At 50.3% G+C, this 13,079-nt stretch overlaps 1 protein-coding gene across 1 annotated transcript; it reads left to right on the forward strand.

Moving 5' to 3' along the window:
- Positions 1 to 1,239: 1,239 nt before the first annotated feature.
- RAB29 (RAB29, member RAS oncogene family) lies at positions 1,240 to 11,111 on the forward strand. Its single transcript, XM_075055173.1, has 5 exons — positions 1,240 to 1,414; positions 3,530 to 3,601; positions 5,430 to 5,611; positions 6,762 to 6,883; positions 7,570 to 11,111. Exons 1-5 carry the CDS (start codon positions 1,240 to 1,242, stop codon positions 7,685 to 7,687), a joined length of 669 nt encoding a protein of 222 aa, XP_074911274.1. The 3' UTR covers positions 7,688 to 11,111.
- The last annotated feature ends 1,968 nt before the right edge of the window (positions 11,112 to 13,079 follow it).

A 13,079-nucleotide genomic window follows, 5' to 3' on the forward strand; every position in this document is an offset into this window, starting at 1 on the left:
GTGCCTCCTGGCTGCTCACCCAAACAAGTATCTTGTCGGAGAGTCCTAAAACGAAGCCGCAGCAACGCCAGGGACTGGGGGGCAGCCACCAAGGCCTTGTTGGCTCCAACTTCTCCAGTCCTGGGCTGTGCTACCCGAAGTTGTAGGTGATTTCCCGCACACACTAATATCAGAGTGCTGATGCGCAGGGTGGGTCATTTGATATCTTGGTCTCCTGGGGAATGGGGGGAGGGTTGTGTTTTCCTTTTCTGGTTGGGGAAAAAGAGTGTTGGGGGAAGCTACTGAACAGGTAGGACAGAGAGAAACATTTTGGCATTAACTGAAGACCCTGAGGGAATCCCCAACAGTGGTGTAGCATTGCTTTAAAAAATATGTATCTACGTGTGGGCACCTTGTGGATTCTTTTTATTTGTCTGCTGGTTGCAAAGGGGCAGAGTCTGGGGGTGCACAGGGCAGGGTCCAGGCGTGCATGGGGCAGGGCGTGGGGGTGCAGAGCACAGGGTGCGGGGGTGCAGAGGTTCATGGGGCAGAGCCTGGGGGTGCAGGGGGCAGACCCCAGGGGTGCAGAGGTCCAGGGCCGAGGGATGCAGGGGTGCATGGGGTAGAGCCCGGGGGTGCAGAGCACAGGGTGCGGGGGTGCAGAGGTTTACGGGGCAGAGCCCGAGGGTGCAGGGGACATGGTCTGGGGGTGCACAGGGCAGGGCCCGGGGGTGCAGAGCATGGGGTGCGGGGGTGCAGAGGTTCATGAGGCAAAGCCTGGGGGTGCACGGGGCAGGGCCCGGGGGAGCACAGGGCAGGGCTGAGGGATGCAGGGGTGCATGGGGCAGAACCCGGGGGTGCAGAGCACAGGGTGCAGGGGTGCAGGGGGTCACGGGGCAGAGCCCGGGGGTGCAGCAGACATGGTCTGGGGGTGCAGGGGGCAGAGCCCGGGGGTGCAGAGGTTCATGGGGCAAAGCCCGGGGGTGCGCAGGGCAGGGCCGAGGGATGCAGGGGTGCATGGGGCAGAACCCAGGGGTGCAGAGCCCAGGGTTCGGGGGTGCAGGGGTTCACGGGGCAGAGCCCGGGGGTGCAGAGCACGGGGTGCGGGGGTGCAGGGGTTCACGGGGCAGAGCCCGGGGGTGCGCAGGGTGCCTGGGGCGGGGCGGGGCGGGCCGGGGCAGGTCCCGTTCGGCGGACTACAGGTCCCGGCAGCCCCCCCGGCAGAGAGCGGTTCCGCCGCTGCCTCCACCTGACCCTCACATGACCGCGCCGGGCGGCGGGGCCGGGACCGGGACCGGGGCCGGGGCCGGGATGGGGCAGCGCGATCGTATGTTCAAGGTGCTGGTGGTGGGGGACGCCACGGTGGGGAAGACGTCGCTGGTGCAGCGGTACGCCAACGACAGCTTCAACCGGCACTACAAGTCCACGGTGGGAGGTGAGCGGGGCTCCGAGGGGGGAGCTGGGTCCCGGTCCCGGAGGGTCCCGGTCCCGGCGGGTCCCGGTCCCGGTCCCGGTCCCGGTCCCGGAGGGTCTCAGGACCGGCGGGCCGGCAGGGCTGTCGTCCGTTTTGCAAAGCCCAAGCGCTGGCCGGGGCGGTCTGGGCCGCAGGTTTGTCTTCTCCGCTGAAGAGCAGCGTGGGGCTCAAAGCGCCGGCGGAACTACGGCATTTGTGAGCTTTAAGCACCCCTGGCTCTCTGGCTGTCGTGGGAAAGTCGCTCCTCTCCCTCCCCTGCGGACGGGGAGGCGAGAATTTGGAGAAGGAACAACCGCCCGTCGGTGGTTACTCTTATTTTGCGGCTCCTGTAGCAGCTCCGGGATGCGGCGCCGGGTGCGCTCGCAGCCCGTGTTCAGTGAGTCCCCGGGGACAAAGCAGTGACTCCAGTCCCTCCTCACGGCTGGTTCGGGGTGCCCCATCGCTCCCCCCCTGGGAACAACCACCACCCCCGGGGAGGTTTAACCTGGAGACTTTGAGGTTACAGCCTCGGCTCTTCCTAGCAAAAACAGCAGCAGTGTTGTTTTGGTGGTTTTTTAACAGCATGAAACCAGCGCTGAAGTATCGGCAGGGCTCGGGGAAGATGGTGGGGGAACCAACAGCTTTGTAACAAGGTGGCTGGGAACAAGGTTGAGTGGGATCTGTTGGTTTTTGTTTAACATCAGTGTAAATGAATAACCTCCAAGGAGCGGGAAGTGCCGAGGCTTTACCCAGTAAATCTCCCCGAGGACCCAAAATAGTGGGGGCCGAGCACGGCTGTTTGAATTTTCTTATTCGTGAATGGAGAGGGGATGAATTAGAAGTTGAAAACACTGGAGAGCCACATCCCACTGGGGCAGAGTGCTTGGCCTGTGCCCGCACTGTCACTCCCAGCAGTAAGAGTTGCAGATGTTTTTATTTTTCTTTTTAATTTTTTTTTAATTAGTTCCTGGCTTCAATAAGTTCCAGCCCTGTTAAGCATGGCTGGCAGCATAGCTGGACAGTTTTCCCCCTGCAGTGAAAACTTGATGCATTGTAATCTGAGAAAAACGCAGTGTTTCCCCTTTCGACTCTGCGCTGGTGACAGCTGTGGTGTAGGTGGTGGTAAGCGGTGGCTGTGAAGGAGACACGGAGCTCCACGTACCAGCGACTGAATGGTTTAGGCAGCGCAGAGCAAAGACAGGCAACAGCAGCAAATCCAGCGTTTTACTGGCATTTAGAGTCAGGCAAGGGAAGCTTTCCTTAAAGCTCTCCAGGCAATAAGGTTTCCAGTATCCTTTCATCTGCCTGTGGTTGTTCAGGGTTACGTGCTGGAGGAATTCTTAGTCCTGAGCATTTTAATTTCTGCTTCCTTAGCTCTTGGTTAGTGTCTCTAGTGCCGGTGTTACAACTCCAGAGATCGGGAACGGGTGTCTGGGCTCCCTGCCGCAAGCGGGGCATTGTGCATGGGATGGTTACAGACCATTGGTGGTCCAGGATTTTTAAAAGCCCCGTGATTTGGGGCAGTGGAGTCCACCCAGCGCTGAGTTTGCTGGAAATATTCCACCTTGCTCTCTTCCTTCCCAGAGTTTCAGAGCAGCATCTCTGCCACCATTTGCAAGGGCTTTGACAGCAGACCTGCCAGGCTGGGCTTTGCAAAACAGGGAGAAGTGCTGCTCCATTCGTTGTGTTATTTAGCTCTCTAATCTGAAGTTCTGGAAGGGACAAGCCCAGCGTAGCATCCCTGGGAGGGGTGAGATGCTGATAACTCGCTTGACTTTTGCTTATCTGAAGGCATTTTGTGTGCCTGTGGTCATCCTCTCTGCAGGGTGTGGAGCAGTGAGTGTGTGGAGCCCTCTGGTTTTAACACTTATTTTGCAGCTTTCTGCAATGGAAGAGAGGAGTCAGCCCTTGCAGGCCCTCCTGCTCTGTGTGTGGTCTGTGCTGGCGTGGGTGATGGTCCAGTACAAACTGCTGTGGATGTGAAAGCGTTTGCTGGGTTAGCCTGCACTGGGAAATGGTGAGAGGCTGCAGAGGAGCAAGTCCCATGGTGCAGAATGCCCCTAAGTATGTTTCCTTTCTTTTTTGGGTATTCTCTAGTTGATTTTGCTCTGAAAGTGGTCCAGTGGTCGGAATCGGAGACGGTACGACTTCAGCTCTGGGACATTGCAGGTATGTTCACATGAACCACAAAGCTGCTCAGGAGCGGAATTTAAAGCTCTCAATGGCTTGGCCCCTTTCCTCCTTTCCTCCTTTCCTCCTTTCCTCCTTTCCTCCTTTCCTCCTTTCCTCCTTTCCTCCTTTCCTCCTTTCCTCCTTTCCTCCTTTCCTCCTTTCCTCCTTTCCGTAGGAGTCTGCTACAAAAATAAATCCTAAAAGCCTGTCGAATCAAGGGGCAGGACTGCTCTGGTTTGTAGTGCTGTCTCTAGTTTGCAGTAGTAATTTAAATATTTAATCAAAAGTCCATCTGCAAAGAATGCAGCAGCGCAGATGATAAATCCTATCAAGCCTTTCTTTTCAATTGCAAAGCCAGAGCAGAGTGAATGGAGAAACAGGCTGATTTTTGGATACATTGGATATGTAACTTCTCAGCTCCAAGTCTTCTGTTAAAAACCTGATTTCTGGCATGATAGCCAGGAACGCCTGAACCTTGCATGGAGCAGCTCCGCTGACCTCGCGCTGCTCTGGCTGCTGGGATCAGGGTTGCGATCTGGCTGCTCAGTGACCAGACCCCCCGGGAGCAGTCGTGGCAAGAGGAGACCGTTGGGTGCCCCCGAGGTGGTGGGGCTGGGTCAGGAGTGGGGCACGCTCCGGGGTTCAGCGTTATACGTGATGAAGTGGAGTGAGGAGCACCCACTCCCTGGAGAGGCGTAGAGAAACGTGGTTCCCGAATCTCCCTAGCACCAGAAGACCGAGGACAGGTTGGTGCAGTAGCGTCTCTAAAATGGCACCTCTGGATCTAGAAGGGTGCCGAAAACAGGGTTGTGGTTTCCCCTGGTTTCGCTGCTCAGACATGTGTGTCTGGAATCCTTAAAAAGAAAACAGGAAGGAGAAGTTTGCAGCAAGAGGATTGCAGCAAGAGACTAACTTCAGTTTCAGCCCCGAAAAGGCGTTTAAGATTTGGAAAGCAGAGGAGCCGCGCTGGTCACGGTGTTTTTGGCGTGCCCCAAGCAGAAGGGGACGCACGCACCGGCAGTCCCTGCCACCTCAGAGGTGTGCAAAGGCAGTCGGATGGCTTGAAGTAACTCAAGTGCTCAGTTCTCAGCGGCTTCAGAGCAAAAAGCCTGTTGACCAGCTACGGGGCTGCATGGGACCCCACAGTGAAATCTCTCTGGTGTCAGAAACGCTGGTTTTCACCCTGCCCCTGACCTGTGTGATGCGATGTGACCGCTCTGCGATGTGTCCCCGTCTACCCAAGTACAATCAAACCACGCAGCAGCATGGCAGAGTTACTCTCTGGATGCAGTTTTGGTAGTACAGGCAGGCCGCAAGGTGTAAACAGTAATAACAGTGTATGCGAGTTGTGATGCTCTCTGTTTAGTAATTGATTTTTTTCTCTCCGGAGAGCCTGGTCTGTAGCGCTGTGCCCGCAGCAGGCAGCAGCACGTGTCAGTGCTGGTGGCACGGTCCTGCCGGAGCGGGGACGGCTGGTGGTGGCCGGGTACCCTGCTGCTGGTGGTTTTGTACTCAGGGAGAGGTGGATGTGTTGTCGGGGACTCTAAATTTAAATTGTTACACTGGGAGGAGTGCAAGTATTTCTGGGTCATCCGAGTGTCTGGGTCAGGATTAAGAGCTGCCCAGTTTGTTCCAGTTCTGTCGCTGCATTGCTGAGGTACCCCAGGCAGGACGCATCTTAGTGCCTGTATTTCCTCATTATTTAAGTGGATATTGTTAGTGTCAACTTAGAAAATGATGTACCGTGATAAACATGTTATTTGCGTGAACAAATCTAAAAATGGTAACTCTGGGGGGTAAATTTTTTCTCCTTTTGATCCTGAAGGGCAGGAACGCTTCACGTCTATGACCCGGCTGTACTACAGGGAGGCGTCAGCCTGCATCATCATGTTTGATGTCACCAACATCAGCACGTTCAGCAACAGCCAGAAGTGGAAGCAGGATTTGGACAGCAAGCTCGTGCTGCCAGATGGGAACCCCGTGCCTTGCCTACTGCTGGCTAACAAAGTGAGCAGCCCTAGATGCGCTCCGTGTGTTTGTATGTGTGCACGTGTGTGCAGGGGAGTGCAAGATGGAAGGAGATGCCGTTGGCACTAAGCCTCGCCTAAGCCTGTGGTCTTTTTAATCCTTCCCTTAACTCTCCTTCGATTTTCTTTCTCTAGCAAGGATTCTCCTCTGAAACTAGGACACTGGTAGGACTTAATGCGTGGATGGCACTTAGGAGAAGTTAACAACTGCTCTGCCCTAGGAGGCAGTGCCTTGTGCTGTGCTGTCGGAGCTCGAGCTCTGTATCTGCTGGATTGTAAAGCTTTTCTTTTTCTTTTTGGGCCTTTAACTTGCAGTAGCCTGGGAAGGTTGTGTATGATGCTGCAGGTAAAGGTTCAGAGCTGCCAGAGAGATGTCTAGTTTTCATTTGGATGCAGCGTCAAGTTTCACTGTGTAGATTGGTTGCTGTCTTTTAATGATTTATTTTTCTTTCATTCAAAAACTGCCTTTACGTTCTTCACGTGCCAACGTTGGCTCAGCATCCCTTTCCAGATTCAGTTTGAGACTTGCCTGGTTTGAGAGAGCCTAAAACTGGAGACGACTCAAAAACGTGATGGGTGGGCAGGAGAGTGGCTTTTCTTCTCCACTTCTTCCCAAATAACGCTTTCCCCCAATAGCTGTTTTAAGGTAACATTTTCGCCTGCATTAGGGAAATCTGTGCGACTGTACGCACTGCAGTCGCACCACGGCAAGCTGTTACGGGACAGGTTTCCTCACTGCCTCTTCGTACGTCCTGTTGGCATCAGCGTGGCCGCCGCGGGGGCACCGCACCGGTAGCACGTTTCCTTGCTGCTGAGAGGCCGGGCAGATTTTGGATGAGTGACAATGCTTTCTTGTCCTGTGCTGGATGAACCTCCATTCCATGCGTGCTTGACTGAGGTGTGTCAGTATCTTAGATGAGATAGATATATTGCTGCTTGCAACATCCCATTAAGAACCTTGCCCGAAGAACTCTCTATCAGCTTGCAATCTGGGAGATGTGAAGGGCTGAGCCTACCGCCTGCCTGCCTGCCTGCCTGCACACAGGCAGAAAATGGCTGAGAGGGAGAATTCCCCTCCCAGCTTAAAAATTAAAAGGCTAAACTTAAAATGACTGATTCCTGTTTTACAGTGTGACCTTTCCCCATGGGCAGTGACAAGAGATGAAGTGGATCGGTTCAGCAAAGAAAACGGCTTTTCTGGTTGGGTGGAGACGTCTGTCAAGGAAAACAAGAACATTAATGAGTCCATGAGGTAGGCACAATGACTGGTGATACAGCTAAGAGTTAATTCCCTCTTTCAGACTCAGCCATCTTTGAGGTGAAGGGAGATGCTGTCAGTAAGTAACAAATAGCAGCAATAACATGCAAGTAAATCTCCTGAAGGGAAACTGCATTCTGAAAGGTCAGAAGTTTTTTCTCTCCTTTGTTAAGCTCTGACATGCTTTTGGAAACAGAAATTCTTTGAACAATACCAGGGATGTTTTTTCATATGCTGGCCTCTACCAGGAGGATGGGACTTCTTGTGCAGAGATATTAGAAATTCTCCTGTAATGCACCAATCCTTTGACGGAGAATTTGGCCTTTTCTGAAAGGTATTAGACTGGGTATTCGCACCTGATATTGAGGTTGGGCAGTTGGTACCTAGGAAGCTTGTTGCTGTGTCCCAGTCCTAAACTGGACCCGAGGTGAGGTGGTTGCTGTAGGTGTTGTTAGTGATCTGGTCACTGCAGAGTCTTCTGATGCTGCCAGGTAATAGCAGTAATGCTGTTGTCAGTGTTATGAGGTTCCTTAACCTGAGCATTGAGTCATGAAGTTCTGGAGTTTTGTGTCCTTCTAGAATGAATTGCTATTTCTTTTTTGTACTGCTGAAAAACCGTGTGGTCCAATGTTACTTGTTTAAAAAAAAACAAAACAAACTCACATATGCTTGTCTTCTAGAGTCCTGATTGAAAAGATGATGTCCTCGTCCAGTGGTGATGGAAGTTCCTCTGCTGCCGGGAGTGGGGATTATATTAACATAAAAGAGACAACCCCGCCAGGCTGGGCTTGCTGTTAGATGCACTGACCACACCATCTGCCTTGGGTCTAGCAGCAATGTCCTTTTATTATTACCATCATCATTTTCTCCTAAACTGGCTGTTGCTGTTTTGGGGTTGTTTGGGCTTTTTTTACATGATCATGAACTGTCAGAATTCTGTTTAGCGCATATTCATTCTCAGTAGAGCATTGCTACAATGACTTGGACCGAGGAGTGGAAAGAAGAGAAGATTCCTCTTTCTTCTAGTGTAGTAGCAACTGGGAGCTCTGCTGCTAGTAATGTAGCATGGTCCGTGTTCAAGCAGATGGCTTGGATGAATATTTTTTTAAATTTTGAGCACTTCATCTTCTGACATGTGATGGCCTGTCTCAGGCAGGGTGAAGGATGTCGAAGGTATATTTTTAATATCATTGCACCTTTTATTCCCCACTGCCTGCACCCACCGTACACAAAGGCACCAGTCCGAAGCGTCACACTGACCTTTCTTGACACACACAGAGTTCAAGCGGTCTCTCTGTGCCTGTGGATTCCCAGTGTGGGATTACACCAAACTCTTTACTTCATGCCCTGGAACTACATACGTCTGCTCATGTGTCCTGGAGAGACCAACACACCTCATCATTGCCACTAACTGTCCTTAAGATTTGAAGCCAGATGTGGATTATTGTGGTGTCCCACATAACCAGACCTATAAAATTATCAGTGTGAATTTGAGAAATGGTGTAGCACAGCCCTTACTTTCGTGTATATTGACTGTGGTGCTTAACAGCAGAGACCTCAAATTTTTGTCAAGAATTTCCCAGTTGCCTTCTGTTCGTTCCTTCTCACTCACCCTCTGTCTAGCACAATCCTGCGTATTCTGTTCTGCTGTTCACTTTATTAGGACACGGAGAGCTGAATGAGGAATAGGTTGTAAACTCCTTTGTATGACAGAACAACAGTCCTTTTCACTTTTAGAACACGCTGTATCCTACCATCTCAAATAGCTTTGCAACTGCCGATGAATTGCCTTCCCACAATTATTCTGTAGCGATGAGTGAATTTGGTAGCAGGGATGGTGCAGGAAAGGCAGCTCTCTGAAAGCCCACCTGCTGGTTTTAGTGGTGCAAGGGGGAAGCGAAGGAGAAGACTTTGCAGGACAAAAGGAAATGAAGAGAACTGCTCCCCACTTGCCTTTTGGTGCCTGCTTTCCCTAGCATATCCCCAGGTACTCGTTGAGAACGGTTCTTGCCAACAACAACAAAAAATTGGTAAAAGCGTACTAGATAGTTATCTCGGGAGAGTTAACAGGAAATGCGGTCTGTAGGGCTGGAGTTATATAGCGTTGTATGCATTTTATATAAGCGTGCTATGCTATGGAATTGTCTTGCCCGTGTTTTAGGTTAGGATTTGAACAAGTGGTCGTCAATAACGTTTTTCCCTTCTTGAGTAGTTTCATTTGGAAACAGGAGTATAAATTGGTTTGTCCCGATTCCTGCTGAATTAGGATGGCTTTTCTTTGCAAAGTATTCCTTCTGTCGGTCTTTCCTGACTTTATACAGTCTATGGAGGGAGAAGGTGGTAAGAAGAGGAACCAATTGCCTTCACTAAGCACAACAAATTCTCAGTTTTCATTCTCTGAAGTTGAAAATGATTGATAAGTAAAAGTAAGGGCTAAGAAATTTAGAACTAGTGTTGTGTTCCACTGTTCTAATTAAAAGCTAAAATGTCTGGGCTAGGATTCTGTTGTGCAAATATTGGCAAATTTGGTTTTACAGGCGCTTAAATATACCCTTTTCTGCACCGCTGGATTCACTGTAGAAACGTGTGAAACATGTAGAACTGGTTAGCAACAAAATTGAACTGTCGTCTTGAATTTTACTTCCTAAACATTGTGTTTAAAAAGAAAAAGCATATTTTTTTTAATCCTATAAATATTTCTAGTTCTTTATGGAACATGGGGAGAAAGGTCTGATTTTTTTAAAGGATCTGTCATGAAACCATTAAGATTCCTGTGTTATTTATTGATTTCTGTATATGTATTTCAAAGCGTTTCAGCAAAGAGGTCAAGTGTTAGAGCTGTCCTTAACAGATGGAGAAGCTGAGGCACGCAGTGGAAATCTCTGCCCAGGACCAACTAACTACTTAAGTCTAGTAAGAGCCTGGCCCTGAAAGGAAAATTTCCGATTCCTGTTTCAATGGCCTAGCTGCCAGGCCGTGCATCTTGCAGGAAAGCATCTTGATACCTTTTGCATGTCAGTTTGAGAGGTATCAGTGCCTCTTTGGTGCCTGGACCTCTTAATCTGGACCTCTTTTTTTCATAAGTGCCTCTCAGAAACAAACAAAAAGCCAAAGGCCAATCTTTGAAGGTTTTCTTCTATTATACATAACTTCTGTTCTGCCCGGTGGTTTCCGGTACCGGTGTGTGCCTTGGGGTTTTTTTTTTTTTCACGCTGCTTACTGCTTATTAACATCTTAATAGACACAGTAGACAAGTGTAAAAAAACAAGCCTGCACTACAGAAACAGTCATTGCTTGAGATTGGTATAAAAACCCAGCCAGACAGGAAAACGATTTTACTGTGCAGATGTGTTTTTTCAGAGCTTGCTCTGTGGCACATAAGGTGCTTAAAAAAACAAGACAAAACAAAAAAAACCCCTTGATTTAGTCCTGTAAAACAAACAGATTCAAAAGCCCCATCTAAACCTGCTCTTTGCTGGGACAGGCAGTGTGGAGAGAATAGTTGCCTGTGAAATCGATTGTGCCCAGCATGTGCTAGCTGAAATAATTCTCGTTTTTAAAACAACTGAAAGGGAAAAGCCAACTTGAGTGAAGCAGTTTCTAAGAAATATTTTAAACAAAGTTAAGTCTTATTCGTGCAGACCGACAAAAACTTCAGTCCTTCAAATATGAATCAGAAAAGCCTCGTCTTTATTATGGTGAACTGTGCTTCACTGGTGTCTTTGTCAGGGGTGACCTGTTTTGAAAATGAAGGCACTTGATCCTCCCTTCTGCAGTGCCTACTTTGACTTTGTACTCTGTGTGTGACTCTGGGCCAACTGTACCCATTTCCTTCTCTTCCACATGTTGTTTCTCATTCCTATAACTTTTAATTTGTGGTCATGGGACTCAAAACCACATGACATTTAATGGTGTATTTTATATGTTGATGACAGCACACTATGGGTCCACATAGCTGGAAATTTTCACTGCAATAGAATTTGAAAGCATGAGGGCAGATTATAGTTCAGAAGTAAGTCAACAATATCAAAACTTAGCTTTTTTTTTTTTCTTTAAACCGCTTGCAGTTACGCAGAAGTATTTTAGAGACAGGGTTCTGATTACTGTAAAGCTGCAGTATTATTATGTTTATATAAAGAGAAGAAACTGCTGGGTGGTTTTCTCCATATCAATCAGTAACTAATGCAGTATTGCAAAAGTTTGAAATAAAAGTTTGACAGTGCCTGTGCGGTAGTTGTTGTTGTTGTTTTCCTGTCTCAACAGTCCTTACAAATGGGTTCACAAGTTCAAACTAGAAACAGTCTGGCTGTCAATAACAAGGGGACGTATAAAGCATACAGTGTGAACTGCCCTGTGTTGCCAGCAAAACAAATTAGATCCTTTTCACTGAAACATCTTTCGGTCTCAATTATTGTAGTCTTACTGACCTACAGGCGGGACGTAAGCATGCAAAACTTTTGCATCTGTGAATCAGTCCTAGTGGCTTTTAATCCAATATATCCAGCTAAGGGGAGAAAGAAAAGAATTCCTTGATGTGGTTTGTTGTTAATACACCTTCCTCCTTATGGCTCATTAATTTACACAGTGTATTTTGAGGCTGGCTATGCAGGCAGGCAGTTGCTCTGAATGCCTGTCTTTCTTTCCTGATCAGCTTGATTTTCATGAGTATTGACTTGCATGAAGGACAGGGCACATGTGAATTGATCAGAAAAATGGCAGCAATTCCAAAGGAGACAAATTAAGCTCAAGCAGGGCATTAAATGAACTCAGATTACTCCTATAATTAGGTAAAAAGCTGACCATATTTTATTGTCAAACCAGTCTTCTTGGGTAACCTGACCTATAAAAAAATGTTTTTGAGTACTGTTTTTAATAAAATGGAGGAATGGGTCTCCCTAAAGATTCAAGTGCAAAGCAAAAGTGACTTGCTATTGCAGAAGCTGTCATTTTAACAGACTGCAGAATTCGTTTTATTTTTCCGTGGCAGAAGCAGCTCCTTTTCTAAACAAAATGCGCAATTTCGGGTTTCTGGGGAATTTAAAGAACCCAAAACCTTCCCTGGACTTTGCAGGAGTTGTGCGTGTTCTTCCTATCTGCTGTTGAGCACTGGGAGAGGTGGCGGTGGTAATGAAATCAGTACTGGTAATAAAATTTACACCTGCTGCAATTAATTTTCTGCGTTTCTTCTCAAGAATTGTTTCGCACCGGATCTAGGGCTGATCGGTGCAACACCACCAAAAAAGAAAAGGTGATGTGCTGTAAAAATAGGGAAGTGCGTAGGTTTATTATAAAACCCATCGCACAACGTAACCTTGCCTGCTATGGGGGCTCGCTTCAGGTGCTTGCCCCGGAGTCAAGGTGCGGGAGAACGGAGGAGTCAGGCGGGAAATGCGGCGGGATTCCACGGTGTCCGTCTGTCCGGCACTGGCTGCAGGCGGCTCTGGGTGCCACAGACACGGCGCTGGCCCGTCCTGACGCTTCACCCCTTTGTGTATTACACACACACACACACACACACCCCTTCCCTCAGCAGACCCCTCTGAAGTCTGGCCCCGAATGGCGGCACACTTCCATGACAAAGGACCCGCGGCAGGAGGAACGGCGCCGGGATCACCCTCCCGGGCCCTAACCTCCTTTCCTAAGCCGCGATAAGCCCGGCGTACCCCCAGGGCACCGCCGCCAGACCCGGCTCCTTGCTCCTGTCAAGCCCCCCCCCGTCTCACCCCCACCACCAGCCCCGTGGGGTCAACGCTGACCCGGACCCCCCCGCTGTGGAGAAAAACGGGAGCAGCCGGCTGGGGCCGGGACCGCGGCGGCGGGGGGTCCTGAGGGGAGGAAGGCTCCGCGGCCGTGGCGTGAGGGGGGGGCGAGGTCCTGAGGGGAGGCCGGCGGGCTGCCAAGGGGCCCGTGGGCCCTCTGCGGCGGGGACGCCGGTAGGGAAGCGGTGCTGCCGGGGGGGGGGGGGTGCGGGGGAAACGCGTTGCGGGACCCTCGAACGGCCGCCGGGGCCGCTGACGAGGCGGCGCGGCGCTTCCCCGCGTTTTCCCTCCAAAACCACGCCAGGCCCCAGCGCGGCGAATCTGCGGGTCGGGTCCAGAGACACCCCTCCCACCACTACCACCGCTCCCATACCCGCCGGCCCACCGCCGTGCAGCCGCTGAGGGGGAAAAATACGGGCCGGGTACCGGCG

Source organism: Buteo buteo, chromosome 23 (assembly GCF_964188355.1).
Source record: "Buteo buteo chromosome 23, bButBut1.hap1.1, whole genome shotgun sequence".
Classification (NCBI taxonomy): Eukaryota; Metazoa; Chordata; class Aves; order Accipitriformes; family Accipitridae; genus Buteo; species Buteo buteo.

Excerpts from the sequence above, each read along its gene's own strand:
- RAB29 (XM_075055173.1), top strand. The coding sequence starts at position 1,240 with ATGACCGCGCCGGGCGGCGGGGCCGGGACCGGGACCGGGGCCGGGGCC. Across the intron at positions 1,415-3,529 it reads CTACAAGTCCACGGTGGGAG|TTGATTTTGCTCTGAAAGTG; the intron begins GTGAGCGGGGCT and ends GGTATTCTCTAG. Across the intron at positions 3,602-5,429 it reads TCAGCTCTGGGACATTGCAG|GGCAGGAACGCTTCACGTCT; the intron begins GTATGTTCACAT and ends TTGATCCTGAAG.